The sequence below is a fragment of the Ursus maritimus genome, unplaced genomic scaffold (genome assembly GCF_017311325.1).
Source record: "Ursus maritimus isolate PB19 unplaced genomic scaffold, ASM1731132v1 scaffold_20, whole genome shotgun sequence".
Lineage (NCBI taxonomy): Eukaryota > Metazoa > Chordata > Mammalia > Carnivora > Ursidae > Ursus > Ursus maritimus.
The window spans coordinates 40,677,614-40,701,745 of NW_024424453.1; the positions used below are offsets into that span (position 1 = coordinate 40,677,614).

General features: G+C 43.1%; 1 protein-coding gene across 1 annotated transcript in view; it reads left to right on the top strand.

Moving 5' to 3' along the window:
- The first annotated feature begins 3,553 nt into the window (after window positions 1–3,553).
- Window positions 3,554–24,132, top strand: part of LOC103679782 (retinoic acid receptor beta-like) — a 68,162-nt gene continuing 47,583 nt past the window's right edge. The window contains exon 1 of the mRNA XM_008709331.2: window positions 3,554–4,105. Coding sequence (XP_008707553.1) covers window positions 3,949–4,105 — 157 coding nt within the window. The 5' untranslated portion in view covers window positions 3,554–3,948. The remainder of the gene's footprint in view (window positions 4,106–24,132) is intronic.

Consider the following 24,132-nt stretch of genomic DNA (forward strand, 5'->3'; position numbering starts at 1 on the left):
TCATGCTGTTCCTTTCTGGATTGTCCAGTGGGTAATTGCTATACGAAAACCAGAGAAACAGATGTAGACCCTGAACCTTGGCTATAAATTTTTGTTTTATGATTATGGGTTTCAAATGTGCTGTGTCACACTGACAAATAGACAGTTACTCTGAAACAAAATGGATTTTGGTCGCAAACTTTTGCTTTTTTTGTTTATTAGAGTTTCTTTTATCATTGATCAAACACAAAACAGAGGAGAGGACACATATCAGAATGTTATTTTATGCCGTACCAAGATAATATTTGGGAAAGGTTTCTTCCAACAGTTGGATTAATCTTTAAAATAGGCGTCAATAATTGAAACTTCATCTATCCTCAAATTAACAAGGCCATTTTTTACCTTCTACCTACTCATTCATCTTTGTGGTACATGGATATGTTATTTAAAGAAGTGTGGCTTATTTGTGTATCTTTCCTAAATGTTACTTAAGATGAAGAATTTGGAGGAAGACTGGTTTTCCAGAAGTAAGAATTAGATTTCTTGATGAAGAAAAGATAAGAAACACGTGGCTAAATTTGGGGGCTGCTTTATAAATTAATACTTGGATTAAATAATAGCTCTAATAGTTGTCATCAGCATAATTAACTCATGATGAGAAATGATGAATAGACTAGTGAATGCTGTTGCACTATAGGAAACCCATAATATTCTATTCACACGGATTGAAAGAAAAGATCTGCATTCAAAAGCCCAAGTTTATTCCCCTCCAGTTAAGAGAACCCCAAGGTGATTATAAATTTAAAATTTTCTTGTGCAAAGAAAGAAAACACCCAATCTCTTAACAACCCCCCCCCCCCGCACACTTTATGACTGTTTTTGTGCCATGACATAGTATCGAGGGTAGATATTAGGGAGCAATCATTTGCCTTCCTAGATGGGGCTGATCCTCTAGCTTAAGAAATGAGAGTAAACAGAATTTGGGAGACACCATCCCCATCATCACCTCCTTGTGACCAGCGCACCCTACCCTTTGGAAAGATGTTTGGGCAGGCAGTGCCATGGCCTCCCCTGGGGAACACATACCTGAATACACACACCTGGCCATGGGGGGGGCCAAGTTTCTCCTCTCTTAATGCTTCCTGCTGTGTTTCAAACGTAGCTGCTTCCTCCGTTCTTCTCAGACACCTTTCTGGTCACCTCCATTATCACAGATAGGATGAGTCCAGTTTCCAGGGACTCGTGAGGACCGTAAGTAAGCATTCGGAGCTGTAAGTGCACGCAGAGGTTGGTACATAGTGGTGCTTTGAGTATCTTTACAACTACCTTAATGACATTGTGTCAGATGCTTTGTAAATTCCTCTGTGCTCCTTGCTTAAGATGTGTGTTGTCTTTGTAGTTAAAGGGTTTCTTTATAAACCTCTGCTACAAAATGATGGCCACTTGAAAAAGAGAGAGGACAACAAACATAGTATCAGCAAAATCTCACCCCTCCATCGCCCTGGACTTTTCCATAGCAAGAACTGAGCTTGCTGGGCTGAAAATTGTTTTAATGTACCTTCATAAAAGGATCTTTGACTTGGTACGTGTGTGTGATGCATACTTTTCATGTTACACCACGAGTGCCACTTAGCAACTCCTGGAGACAGAGCAGCCGTTCAGCATGGGGCAGGGTGCCCCCTGACAGGCTTCTAAAAGGCCTGGATGCCAGTGAACATTCCAGCACTATCCACAGAAAGGAGACCGGGGCGGGGGGGGGGGGCGAGCACTCTTCCCCCGCAAGGGGCAAGGAAACTGTCCCTCGTACCTACCTGCTTGCCTGCCCTGTTTTGTGGGAGAATTACAAGACTGGAGAGGTAGTAGAGGAGGTAGGGTGTTTTTCATTCCTCCGCAGAGTTTCCTTTCTTCGCTGTACTTTGCATCCTTGAAGCAAGTTGCGCAGAATGGATCCAACGTGGATTGGCTCTCCCTTTGAAAGCTCTCTGCCTGGGTTTATTTGTAAATTTTGCATCTGTCCTGCTCTGTGTTTTAAGACAGGCTAAAAGGTTTCTCCTTCCTCTAGGTTGGGCCAATATGGGAAGTATAAAAAAGAATCTCTTTCTCTTAAAATTATTCTAATAAATAACCAAGATTGGGCCGGGGCTAATATCGGTGTAAACAGGCCCTTGGAAATATAAAACCTTCACACTTAAACAGTTTTCAAAATATGTGTTTAATTATGTGGTAGTGGGGTGTGTGCATGTGTGTGCGTGTTTGTGTGTGTGTGTGTGTGTGTGTGTGTGTGCATGAGATGACAGAGGTCACCAACATGCTGTTCGGGGTACAAGGCTGTGGCAACAGCAGAGTAATTTTCACAATGGACTGGGATTCCAGGGAGTTGGGCGCTAGTCATGCTTCTGAGCTTTGAGGCAGGTCTCAGCCTCCCCTCCCAGGGCTTGTTTCCCTCCAGTGAAAAATAAGAGGATGAAATGAGAGTTAGTACTTGTTGCAGGATACATACTGAGTGCCATATAAGCACTTTGGGGAGAGAAAGGGGTAGTCCCAGCAACCCACTGAAGTGGGTAGTAGTATATCCCCATTCTACAGATGAGAATGCTGAGGCTGCGGCTCAGAGAGGTTAAATACTCATCCCAGATCACACAGCTGGTAAGAAGTAGAACTGGGACTGAAATCTCTTTCAGTTTGAGTCCCACATCCACTCTTGACCACTCTGTTCTCTACGACCAGGACCTGAAATCAAATCCTGAATATCCGTGTGATTCTGTGTGTTTGGGGCAGCAGTCACTAATTCTTGACTGCTGCATACAGACTTGAGAGAATGTTTAAAAAGTAAATGAGACCAGAAAGCTGGATTTTTTTTTTTCAACTCCAGAGCAAATGCAATCCCTTCGGCCAGGGCTTTGCAAGAGGGATGAGGAGGGGAAGGAAAAAAAAAAAAAAGCTATCAAATGGAAAGTTTCTCAACCCAAGGCTTCCCCGAGGAGTAGCTCTCCTCTGCTCTATAGTTTAGGGCTTGCGTGTGCTTTTTCGGGAGTGGAAAAATACATAAGTTGCGAGGAATTTAACAGACAGCCGGGCGCACAGAGGAATTTACAGGGTGGGCTGGGGGGCGCGGGGGTGGGCAGGAGGCGAGCGGGCGAGGGGGGACACGCGCTTCCATGCTAAGCCTGCGGCGAATAAAAAAGGGCGGAAAGGGAGCGAGGTTGGCGCTCAACGTGAGCCGGGAGCGGTGTCCTGGCTCCTCCCCTGCCCGTTTTAAAAGCACTTCTTGCATTGTTTTTCAGGTGAGAAACGGGAAAGAAAGGGGCGGCTTGCGCGCTCGCCCGCTGCTTGCCTCTCTGGCTGTCTGCTTTTGCAGGGCTGCTGGGAGTTTTTAAGCTCTGTGAGAATCCTGGGAGTTGGTGATGTCAGACTCGTTGGGTCATTTGAAGGTTAGCAGCCCGGGAAGGGTTCACCGAAAGTTCACTCGCATATATTAGGCAATTCAATCTTTCATTCTGTGTGACAGAAGTAGTAGGAAGTGAGCTGTTCAGAGGCAGGAGGGTCTATTCTTTGCCAAAGGGGGGACCAGAATTCCCCCATGCGAGCTGTTTGAGGACTGGGATGCCGAGGACGCGAGCGAGCCGGGCAGGGTTTGTCTGGGCACCGTCGGGGTAGGATCCGGACCGCATTCGGAAGGCTTTTTGCAGGCATTTGCTTGGAAGGAGAACTTGGGATCTTTCTGGGAACCCCCGCCCCGGCTGGATTGGCCGAGCAAGCCTGGAAAATGGTAAATGATCATTTGGATCAATTACAGGCTTTTAGCTGGCTTGTCTGTCATAATTCATGATTCGGGGCTGGGAAAAAGACCAACAGCCTACGTGCCAAAAAAGGGGCAGAGTTTGATGGAGTTGGGTGGACTTTTCTATGCCATTTGCCTCCACACCTAGAGGATAAGCACTTTCGCAGACATTCGGTGCAGGGGAGATCATGTTTGACTGTATGGATGTTCTGTCAGTGAGTCCTGGGCAAATCCTGGATTTCTACACTGCGAGTCCGTCTTCCTGCATGCTCCAGGAGAAAGCTCTCAAAGCATGCTTCAGTGGATTGACCCAAACCGAATGGCAGCATCGGCACACTGCTCAATGTAGGTTTATTTTTTCCCTTCTTCTACCAAGAAAAAAAAAATGAATTGTCTCTCTTGCATGCAATAAAGACATTGGAAACAAACTGCATTGGTAGCAAGACAAAGGATTTAATGATTTAATGCTGAAAGGGTGTGATATGCTGGCGTGCATATTGATTCCCTCTGCTCAAAATTTCCTGTTAGATGTTTTCTTCCCAAACAACCCCTCCCGACCCCCGCTCCTCTCCTTACCAACCTTACAGTCTCTTGGAAACAGTTTTAAAAATATGCATGGGGGGGGGAGTAGAGTGTGACCACAGGACTTTGAAACATTCTTCAAGTAAGGCAGTTTGACACATTGTGCAGTTTTTACTAAGATGTATGCAGAGGGGAATTTAACTTTGCCGTTCTTTGGATAAGCTGCTAGTTGTATATATTCCCCCCTTGTGTGTTTCAGCAGTCCAAAGTAATTAAAATATGACATCGTCCTTGCAAGGAATTTAGCCTAATTAGGGTGGCTGCTGCTCCCGAAGTTCATAAACCACCAGTTAAAGCTGCTGCTTCCAATGTTTTCCTTGCTAAGGAAAGGCAATATTTCTTAGCATTGACCCTGCTGCCACCTTTCCGAGTCACTTTGTTGCTCTAAGAAGTTGCTGTTTTGCTAGAAAACTACTGGCAATGAACACCCCTTGGGCTGAGCCATCCATTATTTCCATATCTTGCAATTCATCCCAGAACCTGGACATCAGTTAAAGGAAAGGAAGTATAAGTGGAGTAGCCCAGTTTTTTAAAGAAATATTGACTATTTGGTTATCTGATGCTGACACAATGCCGAGGCACGCATCTGGTCAACAGTAGTGTGGCTGCAGGCTTGAGAAATGACCAGAAGTCCCAGAAAATCCCACCTTCGGGTGGCTGTGGTGGGAGCCTGCAGGATGCATGGCTGCCCTGACAGTGATTTAGATAAATGGCTCAGCTATCTATCAAAATGTTTTTAGTACTTTATTTGACAATTCATTGGAGCATTAGCCTGAAAATGACATTTTAAATCTTTGTTTTCAAAGAGGTCAAAGTTTAACTGGAAGAAATTGAGTTTTCCTAATAACATGGTGGCTTATGTAAAGAGGGAGAAGAAAAGGGAAAGAGAGGCGACAGGGACCAGATTTAAATTGCTCTCTCAGAAACTTTGTCTTAGCAATAAAGACTTGCTTCTTGGGCCAGGAAATCAACAGGTTTGTAGCTGAAAAATCAATAACCATTTGATGCCAACAAGTCTGGCTGTCTGACTTAATATTTCGTAGAGCCATAACCAGGGCAAAAAGAATATAGTTTTCAGAAGGCGTCTTCATCTTCAGCTGCTCCCCAAATGCCTTTTCTTTCCCAATGCCTGTTTTCTTTCTGGAGAATTCAAAGAAACTGAGTGTTACAAGATAATTTTACAACTCACTAACAGATCTTTTAGACCTGTCCTGTCGCAGTTAAAAGAGTGTGAACAGTTTCACTTGGAATCTCAGGGAACTGGAGCTCTGCAGAACTTTTTCTTATAAAAGAAAGTTCTATGAAACATATTTTTAATGAAGGGGAAGAAAATACCCAGGACCCTTGGCGGAAAGCTATTAGACCTAATAGAGCCTTTACAAGTAGACATTCTCCCTTTTGTAATTAACCCTCCAAACATGCCTATTAAGTTGTAGAAGTAGGGGGAAAAGCTTTGTTTGTTCTTGAACAAGTTAAACAAGGGATTTGCCTTATCTAGGGAGAGCGAGTGGTGAATGTGTCATTCGCCTAGGGCCAACCGATAAGCAAGAAGTGTTGATAACAGCAAAGTTCAGCTAATCAAAGAAACTTGCATTAGAAAAAGTAAATAAAGGCATTTGACAAAGGGATTTCAGAAATTCCAGTGTCTTATTTTTGTAAGCAGCGCAATTAGTGCTTATTGTGGTCAATTTCCCAAGGGTTCTAAATCCCACACCCCCAGCTCTAGGTTAAATGAATAAATTGTAAAAATTGCATATGCCCTGCAAAGTTGCTTTATCCTCCATAAACCCCTTTGTGACGGTCAGTTTAGTTGTTCAAGAGATTAAGTTTTTAAGCATAAATAAAAACTCTTAAATGTCTGCCGCATGGTGTTTGGTGCAGGGTGGCATGGGCAGTTAGGACTTTTGAAATAAAAGCATATTAGGGCTTCATTTGGATAAGTAAGAACATAAAAACCACAACCTTTTCCATTTTACTTAATGACTGTTTTGACGAGAAGCAGATCTGTTTGCGCTCTTAACACAGAGGAAACAGTGGGCAAGGGGAAAAAAAATAGTCCTAAATTCCAACCAAAAGTATTTTCTGCTTTGAGACTCTCTTTTTTTATGCGGGGTGTGTGTGTATGTGTGTGTGTGTAGTAATCAGAGTAAATCCTTTGAATGCAAAATATACCAGAAGCCGTCTTTGAAAGATGTTAGAATGTTCTTTTTATTTTCTTTTTTTAATTTTAATGACAGAAAAATGACATGCCAACCAGCTACCGGTTGGAGTAGGGCCTGTGAATTGCTTGTTATAAAAATTCGAAGTCAGGATTAGCGGGCTATAAGGGAATGTGGTATAAATAATACATTTAAGTCTGCCCCTGGAAGGTATCATAGTCACAAAGTTTCTATTCATATGCCTCCTGGATTATCTTGGTTTTAGGGCTGCTCCAGATGTTTTCAGCATTAATTGCTCAGTGGGCATAGAATAAATCCTAATATTTGTGGTCTAAATATAGTTGCTTTCGGTGAAATCATGAGTGTGACAACTTCTTGGCCCTCTTCCCTGTCGTCTCCATGCTCAGCCCATCAGAAGAAAAAAGGAAAAAAAAAATTTCTTTTTGAAATAGTATTTTGCCCACTAATGAAGAGAAATAATCTGTTTTAAAAACAAACAGTGATGTGTGATTAGGAAGGAAGAAAAGTCCCCTTCTCAAAGCCCTGGGACCTGAATCTTAAGTATTACACAGTATCCAAATCCTCTCCTAGTGAGATATAAATTGGGGTCAAAGTGGCAAAATCAAAGATACTCTCTGAAAGGGAGACTAAATAAAGACTGACAGCCACCGTATGAATTGAATGGGGTTTTGAATAAATATTTCGATGAAAAGGCTCAATTGTTTTTCTAAAGTAGGACATAATTTTCTGCTTCTCGGCCACATGACAGTGGTAACTAATACCATCAGAAAGGAGAAAGAAAAGGGACTTTAGCTTACATCTCTGAGTGCAGGATAGGGTCGTTTGAAAACAAGCGGAAGATTCACAAAGTTTTCCTTCCCTGTAGAAAAAAAATACTAAAATTTTGTCAGTATGTTGATAACATGGTACTTTGGGTAAGGAAGTGTTGATGTGCAGCCTAGAAGAAGAAAAAAACACATGAATTTAAATTTTATCACCATAGGGTGTAGATTCCAAAAAATAAAACAGGAGACGTAGAGCTCTGTTCGATTAAACTTAGGCTATGGAATTGATCTGGAAGCTCCAGTTAGAATTTGATTAGCCAGCCCACATGCAAAGCTGTTGCTTTGAAACAGACCTTTTTAAAAAATTGTTTATTTATTTACTTATTTATTTTTTTTTACCTTATTAGATAAATGACCAGAATGGCCATTTCTGATAGGTTAACTGACCTGAATCAGAAGTTTTCTTCTCATTTCTGGAAGCCTAGCTCTGACCATATATAACCAGCCAATGTTGTCATGAACTTTTCTTTAGAACATAAAAGTAAAAGAAAGTTCTGGCTATCGGATGCTTGAAAGTTACCTTCAACATGTTAAGCCCCTAAAATGTAATGAAAATCTTGAAATGAAAACGAATGAAAGGAAAGAAAATCTTACCGTTTTCCCCTTTGTACAATCTATAAGCATCAATAAACTATCTCGGAAAGGAATTCATGAGAAATGACAGAGATTGTAAATTCTGCTCTCAAGGAATTTATCATCTTTAAAATCAGATTTTCTTCTTTTTTCGTTTTCTTTTCTTTTCTTTTTTTTTTTAACAAAAGCCTAGGCATTTTTAAATGAGAAAGTTACTCTCTAGGAGGAGAATGGAGATGTGAAACAAGATACAAAATATACAACTGTCTTCAAGTCACACAGGACTTATTAAACAATAAACTCTGTATTCTTTTTAGAACATCTTAATAAGAATCTTCTATAGAATCTTGAGTTACATGTAAGTGCCAATAAATTTATCTTTAAATGACATTTTTATACTTTAAATGTTCTACTGTAGATTCAGTTAACTATCAATTAAATACATTCTTTCGGAAATGGGAGCTTTTGATGAAGGTTAATCAGAAAAATCTTGGCTAAAAACCTTTCCAAAAGATATTAATGTAGAATCTTGCCTTTCAAATTATAGGGTAGTTAGGGCAGTCGTACATCTCTGATTTTCTAGAATAACCCACTTTCAGATATACTGCCACAATTCCCACATAAATCATGGAAATATGCCAGATATTTCAATATTACGACATTTCTGAGGCTGCCCCTTGAACCCAGGAGTGGCACAGAAAGTCTTTGTTTGGATTCTATGGTCAATATAGCTAGCGCGCTCACAGCTTAATTTTTCCGTTATGACTGAAGACTGCCTTGTGCTTCTGGGTCATTCTTCTGAACATGAATTCCTTTTGTGGCAAACTAGATCTGTAAATAGAAAGCATCCCTTGCAAAGTGGATTTAAGTATTAGGACTGTGGTTTTGATTCCAGCACATGGTGTATTGGGAGTGGGGGAGGGGTAGACTTATTAGATGGAATCACTATGAACAAATCTGTATCAGTTCTTGGCCAGCTTCTTCTCAAAAAGTTGAAATGGGTGGTGACGAGAATGGACAGTAAAGTTAACTCAGGTTCCAGATTTATCAGTATCCTGTCTGTAAGTGGCTTGGCCTAAGTACCTCTTGTTTAATAGGAGATGAGATAACCTTCCCCATCTGTAAGATCTAATAACACAACCTCATCAGTCAATATGTTGCCCTGAATTTTCCTCTTTTCTTTTCTGGCTTCCTTACTTCATCGTTAAGAAATACGATTCCCGCCTCATCCCACACCCCTAAGCCCCTTTAAATGAATAAAAAAAGTTGCAAAAGTTCTGTCCCGCCTGGGAAGTAGTAAGGGTGAGTCTGCAGGTATTCTATTATTTATCTTGAGCTTTCAGAGCTTCTTAGATGAGAATTCAGACAGGCAGTGGAAGTGCTGACTTGCTTTTTCTCTGGACTTGCAGGGTGGGGAGCTGAAAGGGGGGCCATTCAGTAAGATAAGACTCTTGGTCCCCTGCATGATAAGGCGAGGATAACAGGAACTGACGTCAGCCAGGCGACCCAGCCTGGCCAAGCATTTCCTCTCGTCAGGGCACATGGATTCCAGGAGTCTCCAGGCCTCCCCCCACTGCTGAGGAACTGAACCAACTAGGGGTGGGGGGCGTGTAGAAAGCGAATTTCAACAGGAGTGATAGTGGGTGACCATGTCCCTCATTCTCAAATGGAGATTTCTCTAAACAGAACAAAGAGTCACTTGGGTGGAAGGGAGTAATTGTACTAAAAGCGGATTCTGAGAATATAATTGCAATTTTACGTTGTCCTAGAATAGCTATTTGTTTCTCAGCTGTCCACAGTTTTCCTCTGATGTGTCTTGAGCTGGTCTATCCAGCAGTCACCAGATCCTATCACCCACGAGCCCCGCCAGCTCTCCCTATAACAAAATGGGAGGGAATTCACATTGTCAGAGTTAATCCCTGGTACTCCTATTTACTTTTCTAAGTACCAAGTTCCCACCCCCATCCGCATCATATGACAGCGCTGCTAAAACCATTTCATTTGCCACCAGTCCTGACAGGGCCCGGCAGTTTTTGCTCTCTTCTTTCCCGTCTTCCTTTTTCTCTTAAACACAGATTATTTTTGCCTTTGCCAGTATCTGCGATTTGAGGTCTGGAGGAAAAATTCAAGTCAAAGAGCCTATGTTATTTTTTCCCCGTTCATAGGTTCTCCTGAGTCGACTCTTCAAGATTGCTCTGTTGTTGTTGTTGTTTGCAAGTTTAAGTACTGAATAAGGGGGTGACTCTCCTGATTTGACTCAGAGTAAAATGTTTGTTTTTGCTATTATTGATCAATTACTGTTCGCCACAGAGTGCGTTTCACCACCTCGGGAAAAACCAACTAGCTGATTCCAAAATACTCTGGTAGCAGTAACGTAGACAAGACGCTTGGATAAGACAAGTACATCCGTGAACTGGGAGAAGAAGATTTGGATCACATTTATCTCAATTTTTCTCTAATTTCCAGAGCAAATGAGGACCTCATCTAATAAAAGCCTCTTTTCAAAAATATTAAAGCTTTTGGGGGCTACAGTACCTATATCTTGTTATCAAAGTCCATAATTATAAAAAGGCTGATGATCTGAGGCTGTTTCAGCTTCAAAAGATTTTTTAGGGTCTGGTCTATTGGAAAGCTTGGGGGTATAATTAACTAAAATGGAAATGGAGGCAAGCGAAATTTAGTTCCTGATGTTTTAATTTAGCTCAGTACTGCCATGTGTTATTGAAGAGAATTCTTAAAGGCAAACATAATTATTTCATTATGGTCCTCAGAATGCTTTCATTGGCTTTAATGACAAGAAGCTGTATAAAAAGGCATACATTTTAATTAGCCCTTCTTATATTTACATCAGATAAATAACAAATAATTGATGAAAAACAAGTCTTTGGAATGGATGATTTCACATAGTGCGCTGGTTACAGTTTAATGATGAAACATTTCTCTGTTCCTTTGCATTTTAATTATCCAGACATTACAGTAGTGGTGCCATGGAGCTAAAATACCGTTGTTGCCATTTTATTACAAAAAAAAAAAAATCACAATTAATGCCTATGAATCAGAAGCCCAAAAAGGTAGCTAGAAGCGCATCTCAGAGGAAGTAAATTGCCCGTCCCATTAATTTTACTACGTTTGTTAGCACTCATTTTGATCACTTTTTATCTTTTATGCTTTATCTTTTTGGATTAAGACTGTCAGGGGTTTCACATGCGTTTTTATGGCCACATCTTCTCCTAAATACCTTTCTTTCTCTCTTGCTGCCTGTTCGGAAGACTTGCCCGAAAGTCCCTAGCCAAATGTGTACTGGAAATTCAGAGAGCCTTTTTCCATGTTGCAGGCTGTCTTACCTTTGATTTTATATGAAAACCCATTTCACATGATTCATCCGTTTTGGTGTACAGAACACTAATTGTTATTATTGATTTTAAATTCCGTGACCATTACAAGTAACCCAGATGACTGGCAGATAAAGGGTAATAATCCATGGAGTTCTGGAACTGTTTCATGTTTGTCTGGAGTACTTTATGTGATCAATATTAACTGCCCCATTGAAACTAACTGCTCTATCAAATAACAGTCAATCAAATGAATGTGCTTAGAGATTATTTATTGAAAGCTTTAATTGTTCACCGGGGCCCTGCTTATCAGAGGGAACAATAGGAATTAGAGATAGGATGAACAGGTTTGGATTTGCAGAGAAAGTTGGAGGATGCTGATGAACGGGGCGTCTCTCTGCTACTTGGGCCAGAGTTTCCAGAAACCTGTGTTGGGCGGCTTCTACTAGAGGACAGAAGTTGCATGTACTCTTCTTACAAAGGTTATCCTATCACCTGTCCCTCGAGAGCTCTCTGGAGAAGAAGGTAAAATGATTTTCTTGCCAAGAGGCTGTGAAAAGCTGTCACTCTCTGGGAGTTTTAACGCTTTTCCTCTGCATGCCCACACGCATCGACTACCCTCCTGTACGTCCCTCCACCTCTATTCCCACTGCCTGCTGATCTCAGAGAATGGGAGTAGCCTGACTTGACACAGGATCGATTTCTACAGCCGTGAAATGGGAATAATAATGTCTGCATTGCAGGGTTTGCAGAAAGATCAGAGATCCTGAAAATGAGCATTCTATTCTTACCCCAAAAACGTACAGAAGCCACTGAGGAGACAGACCACCTTCTGCTCTGATTCCAGCATGCCACCTGTGGCTCATGTGTCTTTGCTAATAGTGAATGTACCGTTTCAGTTGGTATCTCGTGTCCTCAATGAGATGGTTCTGTCTGTGGCTCATAACCTAGGTCCCAGTCCTTCCGGTTTGTCCCAGTTTGGGTAGCACTGGCCCTGAGTCAGTGGCATCCATTTACCAGACCCCCAGATTTAGTACAAATGGTTGATTTTTTACAGGTGAGCATTGTCACAGTACAACTTTACCCAAAGATGTGTCCGTTGTTCGGTCCATTTTATCGCTCACTGATGCATTAGATCTTGCATTTTTTACTCAACAAACAACCTCTTGGGTGTCTGCCATGTTCCAGGCACTCTGGTATGTTCTATTCCATGGGCAACACCAAGATGATTCTTACCCTGTCCCCCGTCTCTCTGGACTCATAAAGTATGGGAGAAATTGTGTACACGAGTCATTGTGACACACCCCATTATAACAGAAGCACAAGTATCTCCTAGGGACTTTGCACATGACTTTGATAATGGAAAGGACTAAAAACCACTGGAACCACAGCTGGTGCATTAGGGGAGGGATCAGGTGGGTGAACCATTTTTGTCACAGGAGCAGGCAGAGGTTTTCCCATGTGTAGGGCTCCTAGGTAATTTCTAAAGGTGGTATACATGGTGGCGTTTTAAACTTCTCGTGAGCAGTGGCCTAAGTGCATACCTTCTAAACTTGCTTTGTGCTTTTGGGGTACGTCTCATTGGATTAGCTTTTTTTTTTTTTTCTGATTTCTTTATGGTTGCTTCTCTGACTTCTTGCTATGTAACAAGCCGCCCCCCAACTTGGTGGCCTCACAATTTATGATCTCATTAGTCTGTGCATGGGCTGGGCTCAGCTGGGCAGGTCTTCTGCTCCGCGGGATGAGGCTGCTCGGGCTGCAGGGCCGGAAGGCTGGCTCCCGGGGCTGGCAGTCGGCGTGGGTCGTTGGCAGGGAGCGTGGCCGGGGCTGCGAACCCGGGGAGCGGGCGTGCGGCCGGCGCTTCTCGCAGCGTGGCAGCAGTTCTCTGGGAGCCAAGCAGGGAGCCGAGGTGCCCGGGCCTCTGGACGGCCGGCTGCAGGGCTGGCAGCCAGTCCCTGGCACTGGAACCTGTTGGGGAAGCGGTCACGGCGCCAGCCCACATCCCCAGAACATGCGCGCCTCGATGCGGATTGACAAAGCGAGCGCAGCCACGCGGCCCTAGCCCACCGTCCCCATCCGCACCTGCGCGCCCACCCGGGAGGAACGATTGTCATCTGACTGCAGAGGCTGACCTGAGGGACTGCGGTGGCCTGTGAGTTTGTTGGGTTTGGGCTGGTTACCCGTTTTACAGAATTCTACTCTCGTGACTGTGGGGACGTTGTCATCAGGTAATCCTCACAGACAATCCTGGGTGGGAGGTGCGAGTCCCCTCTTCCCGGGGGGGGGGGCGGTGAGGGACGGTTGTGTCTCAGCCGAGGTGAGGAGCGTGTCTGAGGTCACACGGAGTGAGTCGCAGAGCTGGCGCGGAAACCCCGGGAAGGTCTTGTCTCCCTCCTCCGTGCGGGGCTCCGCACTTCTAGTTTAAGTCTGTCCTCTCCATCAGCTGCGGGAGAAATTCTGGAAAATGCCTTACGCCCTAATAAGGCCGAGAAAGGACCGTGGCGTGTGTTGGTTTGGGGGAAACACGGAAAAGAGAGAAGTGAGGAGCTGTAACTCCCGTAAGTCCCTCTGACTACATTATTTCTCGAATAGAAGCCACGGCCCTTTAAATGGTGGAAGAACCCGTGAGGCCGTTTTGTCCTCTTCTGGCCTTGTTTTCCATGCCATCCGAGGCTGGAGTCTGCAGGGGCCTCATCCCTGCAGGCGCGCAGGAGTCGGGGTCAGGTGAGTCTTGTATTTACGCAGGAATCGCAGGAAGGTCAGAGACGAGGAATAAGGTTTCTCGTGTTACTCGGCGCACTGGTAACCCTCCCGTAGAGATGGCCACTAGCGAGTCCTCCGTGGCACTCCAAGGGAAGCATCACTATTGCGCCTTCCCATCCTTTAAAGAAAGGGGTGGGGGAGAAAGCGTCCTAAGGGACAATGATGTTACATTGCTGTTTTGCGATTTGCCACCTGTTTTTAAGTATCTCTTTTCTTTAGAGAGTCCCAAACCTATTACTGCCTAATGAAATTTGCATAAATAATTATGATTATTGGACTTGCCCATAATGCTCTTATTTCAGTGATTTCAAACAGATTTGAAATGCAGTGTCGTGCTCTGTGTTTTGGACTTCTATATGCCATGTTCTACCTGGGGTTTTGTTTGTTTGCTTGTTGAAAATCGTTGCTGAATTTTCTATGGTGGGGAAATAGAGACAGATGGATGCAGTGAGGTGACTTGCTAGAGGTCATTTGGTAGGTTCTGAATGCAAGTCGATCCAAATCTGTAAGATGCTGCCATGTGTTATGGGGGTACAGTGTGGTCCTGTGCCCCTGGGCCACTGTGTGATACAGTAGGTGGGCATTCTTCATGCACTGCCTCTGGTGTGGGAGCTAGAGCTCCAGGTTCCCTCAGTTGTTTCCATCTGTAAAATGGGTTCATGATGTTTACCTTGCAAGCTTTCCATAGACTTCAGTAAGAGTGTATTTAAAGACCCTGATATGTATAGTACTCAGCAAATGGACTTCCCCCCCATATTTTATTCTGAAAATATTTTTGAAATATTTTCAGAAAAGCTGAAAAATTTTACAGTTAATACCTGGATACTCACTATCATATGTACCATTAAAGCTACCAGGTTTGTTTTCTGCGTTTCTATCCATTTCTCCTATTGGTGTGTATGTTTCTGTTTTGTATTACTGACTGGGTTCCCTTTTTAACCTGGGAAGTTTTTGAGGTCAAATACTGTGTCCTTCTGTTTTCCAGTCCTAGTATAGTACTTAGTACCTGCGGAGTACCGAATCAGCTATGGTTAAGTCAGAGGGTATGTTCCAGCACAGCACTGCTGGCTAGTTATCAGCGCTGTCCAGTAGAACTTCCTGCAGTGATGGAAATGATCTATAATGCCGCGTTGTCCGTTATGTAGCTGCTCGGCCTCTGTGGCACTGGAAATGCGGCTAACATGTCGGAGGGACTGAATTTTTTATGTCATTTTAATATATTAAGGTTTCAGTAGCTGCGTGTGGCTGGTGGCTACCGTATCGAACGACACAGCTCTCCATACTCCAGCTATTAATATTTTTTCAATATTTGTTCCTTCTCTTGGTTTCCCTTTAGCCATTCTTCATTCCTATTGCTGTTAAGGAGCTCTAATTACCTCTTCATGTAGATGGTGAATAGACTGCGGGAGGATGTAAACAGAGTAAGTAGGGTGGTGATTTCAGTCATTGTTTAACTTGTTTTCCTTCTGGGTGGAACTAGCTTTCCCGGGTCCTGGCAAATACGTAGCAGCACTTACTTGACTAACATTTTACAGAACTAAACCAAGATTTTCCCAGAATCCCAGTGGGCTGGACTTCAATTCTATTTCTTGTAGCAATCATATCCCTGTGGCATCAAATTCTATTCCTGTACTCCCTGCACTCTTCGCTTTCAAATGGACACACAGTATCTTCCAATGTTTTCAAGCTACATTCAACTCAGTTGAAGTATCTTCAACTTCAGGAAGGCAGAGAGGAACAGGCCACACTCTAGGAAAGGCTCACTGTGTATTCTAGAAAATGCCATGCTGTCTCTCCCACAGGTACCGTCTCCTGCTCATGTATGTGTGCTCTGCTTTGTAACCTAGTGCCCAGCACACAGTAGGTGCTCAGGAAATAGGCTGAGAATAGTTCAGTAATAATGAACTTAAAATTCAGAATGTCTTAGGTGGTCTCTGCTTTGATATATTTGTATGTTTTGGAGTCACTCAGAACACCTGAAGGAAATGTGGAACCAGCTGTCAAATTTTGGTAAGTTCAAGTTGGCTGTTACGGCAGGCCTTTATCAATGCGTTAGCCGGAACGCTGGCCTGAATGGGTATGGAATATTTTCTTGGACTTCTGGCACTTGTTTTGATATCCTAGGAATGGATTTTCTGATGATCCTTCCTTTTGCCCAGGATGTGGTCATTCCTCCCCCTTTTTTTATTGCCCATCCCAAGAAATGATGTAAAGAAGGTAAATAAGACCAAATCAACAATCAAGAGAAAGTTTTGAACAAGGTTTGTTCCCCCCGCCTGGGCCCCGAATGCTTTCAGGTTGTGATTGATTTTCATTAGAATGCAAAACCACCGTCATCATAATTAATATTTATTAAGTGCGTATTAGCTGCCAAGTGCACAAAATGAATTACGTCATCTGGGGAAGGCCCTGTTACTGCTCTGTTGTACAGATGAGAGTTCCCAGGCACGGGCAGGTTCTGGTACCCAATTCAGGTCTCCCAAGTAGGAGCAAGCAGTTGGGAGTTCCCGTCCCAGCTTTGCATAATGTGGGTTGCCTTCCCTCTGCCAACTATGCAAAGTAAACTCCTATTTGCTTTGTCGGGAGGGGGATATAAGAAAGTTGGAAGCCTCAGAACCCACAGAATAATAAAAGGGTTTCCAAGTGAAAGCTGGAAACAATACATTTTTAACAAAATGGGCAGTTACTCTAATTGCTGTGCCCCTACTGTTCAATTCCTTTTTATGTCCTAATTCATTAAATTATGTGCACACACAGGCTTATTATTTACAGATGTATGCACTTTTAACTGGCTCACATGAAACAGATGTTTCACGAAAGGTAACGGAGAGCAAGTGATCTAAACCCTCCTTTAGTGGGTATCAAGTGAGTATTATAGCCCATTACCTCCAGGTCTTTTGCTATTATTTTGAACTGCAATGTCCAGTGTGGGGAGAAGAATTCAATCTGTCCCCTGGAGGAACAAATAAAAATACAACGACCCTATAAGCAGACATCTGCATCTCAAAATAAAAGAGGGTGTGTGCAGGTGATAGGCAGGTGGTATTCACATGTGGGCTCAGGTGGATATGAATGAGTTTTACAAGCAATTTGAGGGAAAAAGAAAAAGGACCCATTGCATTATAGTCAACTTACAAAAAGAAAGTGTAAGAGCCTTATTCTATGATATTTTAATCATTACTGTTTTGGAATTTATAGCTGAGCAATTATCAAACTCCTTTTCATGCAAAATTTCTTAATAATTTTGTAGATGGAATTACTCCAATTGCTCTTGGACCTGACAGGAATGCGTGCAAAGTATACAGTACATGAGATGTCAAATTATTGTCTATCACATTCTAAAAGAGTTGAAGTGAGCCTTTTCTACAGGTCCTTTATGGCTCCACCAAAATACTCTTTAAATAATAATTATGGAATTATTTCACTTATTGCTATATAACAGACCGACTCAATACCTAGAGGCTTAAAACAATTTATTATTAACTTTCGAGGTTCCATCTCACTTGGGCTCTTTTACGTGGCTGCAGTTGGAAGTGACCGGGGCTGGACTCACCTTTGGGTTTGACCCAGCTGGATGTTCAAGAAGGCTTGTCACGTGTCCAGTTCCCCAGCTGAGATTGCTGGAACAGCGGGAGGCTGCCACAGCACCTGTCTCTCTACTTGGCCTTCTCTTAGGACACGGGCTTCCTTATGGCATGGTGGTCACAGAGCTCAGTACATGGCTTCCCCTAGAATAAGCATTCCCGGAAACTCAGATGGAAGCTGTGAGGTTTCTTAGGATCGAGCCTCATGTGTCACGTAGCGTTACTCTTGCCACATTCTTTTGATCAGTCGGAAATCACAGTAGCAGCTCAGATTCAAGAGGAAGGGCCTCACACATTGGCATAGATTCCTGGAGGTGTGGTTCATTGACCAGACCGTCTGTGGAGACCACTTACCATACAAATAGCCGTAAAAATAAATGTATACCTCTTTGTCAGTGCAAGGTAACACGGCCTCATTAAACATAAGCATGATCGCAATGAATTGGGTGGCATATGTCAGTGGACAATTCTTTCAGTACTTCCTCAGAATATTGGGGAGCAATAATAGTCACCCCTCAGAGTCCACGGTGAGATTTATTGTTTATGATTTGTCCACTCTGTAAACAACAACAACAAAAAAAAAGCAAAAAGATGGCTGAAAAATATGTCATTTTGCACGTTGAAAGCTGGAAACCATCACAACTGAAATATAAAATGGGACATGAAATATTAAGTGGCATATTAGGTTTATTGCATATATGACCATGAGAGTGCATTTTATTTTGTCTTATGGAGCTCTAAAAAAATCCATGTAATGGATTAAAGGTATTAAAACTCCCATATTCTGCCTGGCTCTAGGCCAGGGAACAAGGCACGATAAATAATCCCAATAGACAGAATATGTAGGAAGGAATTTTAAAATGTATTTATGATAGACATATTGACCTCCCTAACTAATAAAAATGTGTACATGAGGTTAGTTTTGAAGGAAATGTGCAGACCTTACACATTTATAGTGCATATAAATACTATATGCACTGTAGTGTTAGCATCCTTAAAATATTTCCCACGTCTCTGTGACATATGGCTGTCATAGTCTATCTTTACCTTGGAAGCAGAGAAAAGCATGGATTTTATAGGAACATGTCCAGTTATTATAAGAAGGGATAGTTTTAATTTCCTTTATCTTAAAGCAGGGGCCAGGAAACTAAGCCAAATCTGGCCTGTAGTATGTTTTTATAAATAATGTTTTATTGGAACGTGCCACGCCTGTTCATTTATGTCTTGTCTAGGGCCGCTTTCTTCCTCCAGTGGTGGAGTTGAATCACTGTGACAGAGACCATATGGCCCACAAGACTGAAAATATTTACTACCTGGCCCTTAACAGAAAAAGTTTGCTGACCTTGTCCTAAGACATTAACAAATTAATAAGATGCCTTAGAATAGAAATGAGTGCTTTCGTTTCTCGTTGCTAATAACCCTGTATGTGGATTCAGGAAGCCCGTTCTAGATGAGGCCATTTCCTGTGTGACCTTCACCAAGTCTTGTAGCTTCTCTGTGCTTCAGTTTCCTCCTGTGAATAATAGAGATTAAAAAACGGATAATGATGGGATTCCTGGGTGGCTCAGTCGGTTAAACGTTTGCCTGCTACTCAGGTCATGATCCCAGGGTCCTGGGTTCGAGTACCGCATCGGGCTCCTTGCTCGGCGGGGAGCCTGCTTCTCCCTCTGCCTGCTGTTCCCCCTGCTTGTGCTCTCTCTCTCTCTGACAAATAAATCAAATCTTAAAAAATAAAAATAAAAATAAATGATAACAATCCCCGTGCTTCTTCACACTCTTGTTGTAAGCGAGCAAACGGGGCGATGTGAGAGCACACACATCTCGAGTCTTCCACCACCAGTAATACGTGCTGTTGGTAGATCCCGCTGAACTGACCACAACAATCATCATTTATTTGATATCGCATATGAGAATTTCTATGTAGATTTTATTCTTTCACTCACTTAGTTTTTCAGCTAACACGAATTAAGCCCCTCCTGTGTACCGGGCACTCTTTAAAGCACTGAGTTAGGAGGTGTTCAAAGAAGCTGTTTCTGAGAGTGCTGTGCACACGGAATGGGGACGGGCCAGGAAAGCCCATGAAGAGAGGACTGTAGTAGCACTTTGGCTTAATGCCTGGGTGGCTGGGAAGGAAGGGACTGTTGAGAGAGATCATAAGGAGGCAAAGCTGACACACACTGCCTTACTTGTGTGAGCTTGTAAAGAACCTCTTCTGTAAGGACAGACAGCTCTTTGGGGAAGGAAAATGGAAGTGAGGGCCAGCAAATCAAGACATGAGTCTGAAGTGTAGGAGAAGGATGGGAAGGGTGGGGTGCCTGGCCAGCTCAGGCAGTGGAGCATGCGACTCTTGATCTCGGGGTTGTGAGTTCGAGCCCCACGTTGGGTGTAGAGCTTACTTAAAAATAAAATCTTAAAAAAAAAAAAAGACGGAAAGAAAGATGGGAAGGTGAATAACACTGAGGTTCAGCAGCACAGATGTGATCCTTGATACCTTAATGATGGTAACTCTGCTTGTGTGACACTGCTGTGTGACAGGCATTGTGCTCCTGCTTGTCATTGTGTCACTTGACAGGGATTTACCGTTTAATGCTCACAATGACCCAGTGAGGGGTTCACTCTCATTTTATACAAGGAGAAGCTCAGAGAAGTTAAGAACTCGCTCACGGTCACACAGTAAGTAGCAGCATTAGGATTTGAACCCAGACTGGCGGGCTTCAGAACTCACACTTCCAAGCACGTGTCTCGACTTATCTGTAAAGATGGGAAGTTCCCTCAAGGAAGGAATATCCAAAAAAGACCCAAGCTTGGGGACTGCTCCCAGTGAGAAGATTGGTGACTGTTTCTCTGAGTTATTTTTTCAAGTTTTTTTTAGCAATGTCTTTTTTAAGAACCACAATTAAAACACTTTGAAACTGTCATTTTTCTCAAGAAATATTGAAAAATCACTGTTACGAAAGGAAGACACAACAGTGATAGCATTTCCATAAACTTCATTCCATATGGAAACTTCAGAATCTTTTCATGTCCCCAAGTGTATGGTGTTGACCTGATGTCTTATGCTCTCGTCTCCAACACTAACAAAATCTCTGTCTTAGTCAACTAGAAGGTGCAGGAAGGATGTTCACTACCGTCCTGCTTCTAGTCACGCTCCCACCCACCCTGGTCCTCCTGGGAAGAGAAGAATGCAGCCCCTCATTTGGAACTTTTCCATATCTATAGACAATGACCTGGGAGACATGGCACAGCTTCCGAATTCTGGGTGTTGCTTTTATTCTTGCCAATTAAGCTTTGGTTAAAGGAGTATATCTGGCGTACTGGCAAGAGAGGGAAAACCAGCGTAAGGGTGGGGCTTCCAGAGCTGCCCCCCTGTCCCCCGCCCTTAGCCCCCAAAGCTGGCAGTTGTGTAGGCCACATTTGGCCCGAGTTACTGCCCCTAACAGTGTGTAGTCACACGCCCTTGGAGCACGGCCAAAGGCCTCTGGAACCTCGGTTTTAGCTGCTGCCTTTCTGCCTGCTGGGGGTTGGTTTCTCGGCAGGGCAGGGAAGATGTGGGAGGGGTTTGTGGGTGTGTGTGGGTGTGTATGTGCCTTCTAATTCCTGTGTTTGCTTCTGGGGGACTTTCCTACTTTATTGCTCTGACTGGAAAGAAAAGAGGGCATTATTTCTGTACGTTTAGTTTCTTTCTTTTTTACTTTTCCAGTTTTACTCTTGGTCCCTATGCTGGGATAACTGTGTGTGTGTGTGTGTGTGTGTGTGTGTGTGTGTGTGTGTCTTAGACGTAGTCTATATATTCTCAAACTTGCTGGCAGGGACTATGCTATCCTCTTGCCCAAGAAGTTCCGCGTGGTCCTAAGGATGTCATTGTCTTCTGCCAACCCCTGGGGCACTCTCCTTCTCATGAACCCCAGACCATTTGCATTCTCATCCCTGCCCATCTCATCTGTGTGGCCTTGAACAGTGACATAACCACTGTGCCCCCAGTCTCTTGCCTGTAAGGACAAAATACGAAGACTGCCTATCTCCTAGGGTCATTATGGGGATCAAATGGATTAAGATATGGAACATGCTTAGAATAGAATGGGGGCGGTGGCTAGCTCACAGTCCGTGCTCCACAAAGGTTAGCTGTTAATACTGTTGTACTGTTATTATTTGACTAGACTCCAGAGATGTTTCTGTCATCTTCTCAGGTAACAATATTAGTCATATTAAGATAGGACTTACCCACCTTTCCTCAAATAATGAATTGGTAGCTATTATTTTTATGTATTTTTATGGAGTTCATGAAATGTCAGCCCTGCCACGTAGTAGCATGCTTGCCATCTCCACTTTTCAGGTTGGGTAAGCGGAGGCTCTGGAAGCGAACGTGACTGCTGGTATGTGGCAGAGTTAGGAACCTAGGTTATGCCTTCGGTCTGCTAGAATGCCAGGCCCACCTCTCTGGCGCTGCAGGACATCATCTCATTTGCTGTCCCACTGCTTTGTCCTAGTCTCCCCACAAGTAGCATCCTTACCCTAGATCAGGGTTTTCAACCTCAGCACCATATGTAATTTGGGGGGAACAGGGGGAGCAGGGCGGTCCTGTGCATTGTGGGATGTTTAGAAGCATCCCTGCCCTCTGCCCACTAAAAGCCCGTAGCAACCCCCAATTATGACAGCCACAATGTCTCCAGAAAATGCAAAATGTCCCTTGGGGGGCAAAATCAATGTTGGCTAAGGACTGCTACCCTCGATTAAGGAAGATAGAAGGGAAATGTTGGGGGGAGGGTGGTGGAGGTAAGGGTTGGCTATCACTTCTTAAGCACTTACCGTGTGCCAGGGAAGTTGCAAATATTGTCTCCATTTCACCAACAGGAATTTTTGAGGATTATCTGCATTCTCCTGAAAGAGACACTAGGGCTCAGAGAAGTAAAGAAAACTATATGGCCGTTAAATTAGTAAGTGGCACAAGAGGAATCCAAATCCAGGTTCCTCTGGCAGGAAAGCCCACGCCCTTCCCATCACTTCCTACATATGGTTTTCTGCAGACTTACGGTGTTTTAGTTCTTTTTAGGAACCAGGAAAACCCACACAGTGCAGATTAAATGGGTTTCCAAGTTATTTTGACGCCACTCATGAGTGTATACCTAAAAAAACAAAACAAAACCAAAAAACTTCTCTGCAGCCAACTTATAACCAAGTAAGCAGAGCATCATTTTGTTGAGAAGGGTAGTTTTGGCTCAATTTTGGTGTCACCACACTTGAACTTTCTCAGCTCTTGGAATATAGCAAGGATCCCCATGTGACAAAGCCTAAAATTTCATCGTCCTCTTCCTTAGATACAATATTCCAACAAGTATCCCCTCATAACTTTTCTGTTAGGGTGGTATCTCCGTGGTTTTTAATATGTATTAGCAGCACATAAGCAAAGGACTTTGTATCTGAGATGATATATATTTTAGTGCTCCAGTTTTAATCAACTTTATGTGCAGGAAATTTGAACAGATAATAGAATGTCATTTATTAGTGCAATAATTGCTTTTTTAGAAATTATGGGAATCCTGATTAGAAGTGGAATATTGAACTGAATCATTTGGTGTTGAGATAAACTCTTCAGGGGGACCTTACTATTGCGATGCAATTAGCTTCATCTATACGTGCCTCCCGAGACCGGGTCTAGCATTTGCTCAGTTAATGTAGCTCCGTTTCTGATGCCTCTCAGTTCAGATCATTAATAAGTACTTAGATGTGTCGGCCTGTTAAGTGATTTTAAGGGAGAATTTATTTGAACCCTGTCATAAGCTATCCTAGTATGTCCTAGAAAAATAGTGATATAAAGCATCATCTGTTAAAAACGTCACCCAAAACAACCTATGAGATAATTTTCAACTATGTTCCTTGAAGCAAGAAAGCATATTATCAAAATGAAATGTAGGTGTTGAACGTGTCATGGTCCCTTATGAAAATATGACAGCACTTCCCATGGTAAAAGTCAGTCCCAGGAATAATTTCTACTGCTGGCCGGGAGCCCAGGCAGGTGTAGCTGTAATACAGAGTGATTAGTGGATGCTGAGCCACTCTCCCTCTCTCTTTAAAGCCCGAACTATCTTGTCAAATTTAGCCATGTCTGGAATCAGATCAGTGTTTGGAAAATTATAACCATGAATTAAAAGAAAGGGACGTACACACTCCTGCTTTTCTCAAATTGGAGTAAACAAGCCTGACCAGACCCAGTGACGTTTCTAGCAAAATAAAGAAGGGAGTTGGAAAAAGAGAAGGCAAAAAGCTGTGGGCTTTCGTAAAATAACAGCAACGTCTAGGAAGCCATTTCAGTCTCTTTTGTAAAGGCTGAGAGTGGTGTTCTGTTTTGAAATTCCTGATTCTAAGGTGCAGAGTTCCTGGTCCTTCCCCTCTCCCTGGTTTCGGGGAGGAGTTAAATGAGTTGATATATATTAAGCAACCAGCACAGCCCCTGGCACCTAGTAAGTGCTCAGTAAATAGCAGATACTCTTCGTTCAGGCTCTTCCTGTGCAGCTTTGAACCTGCTGCCAACCACAG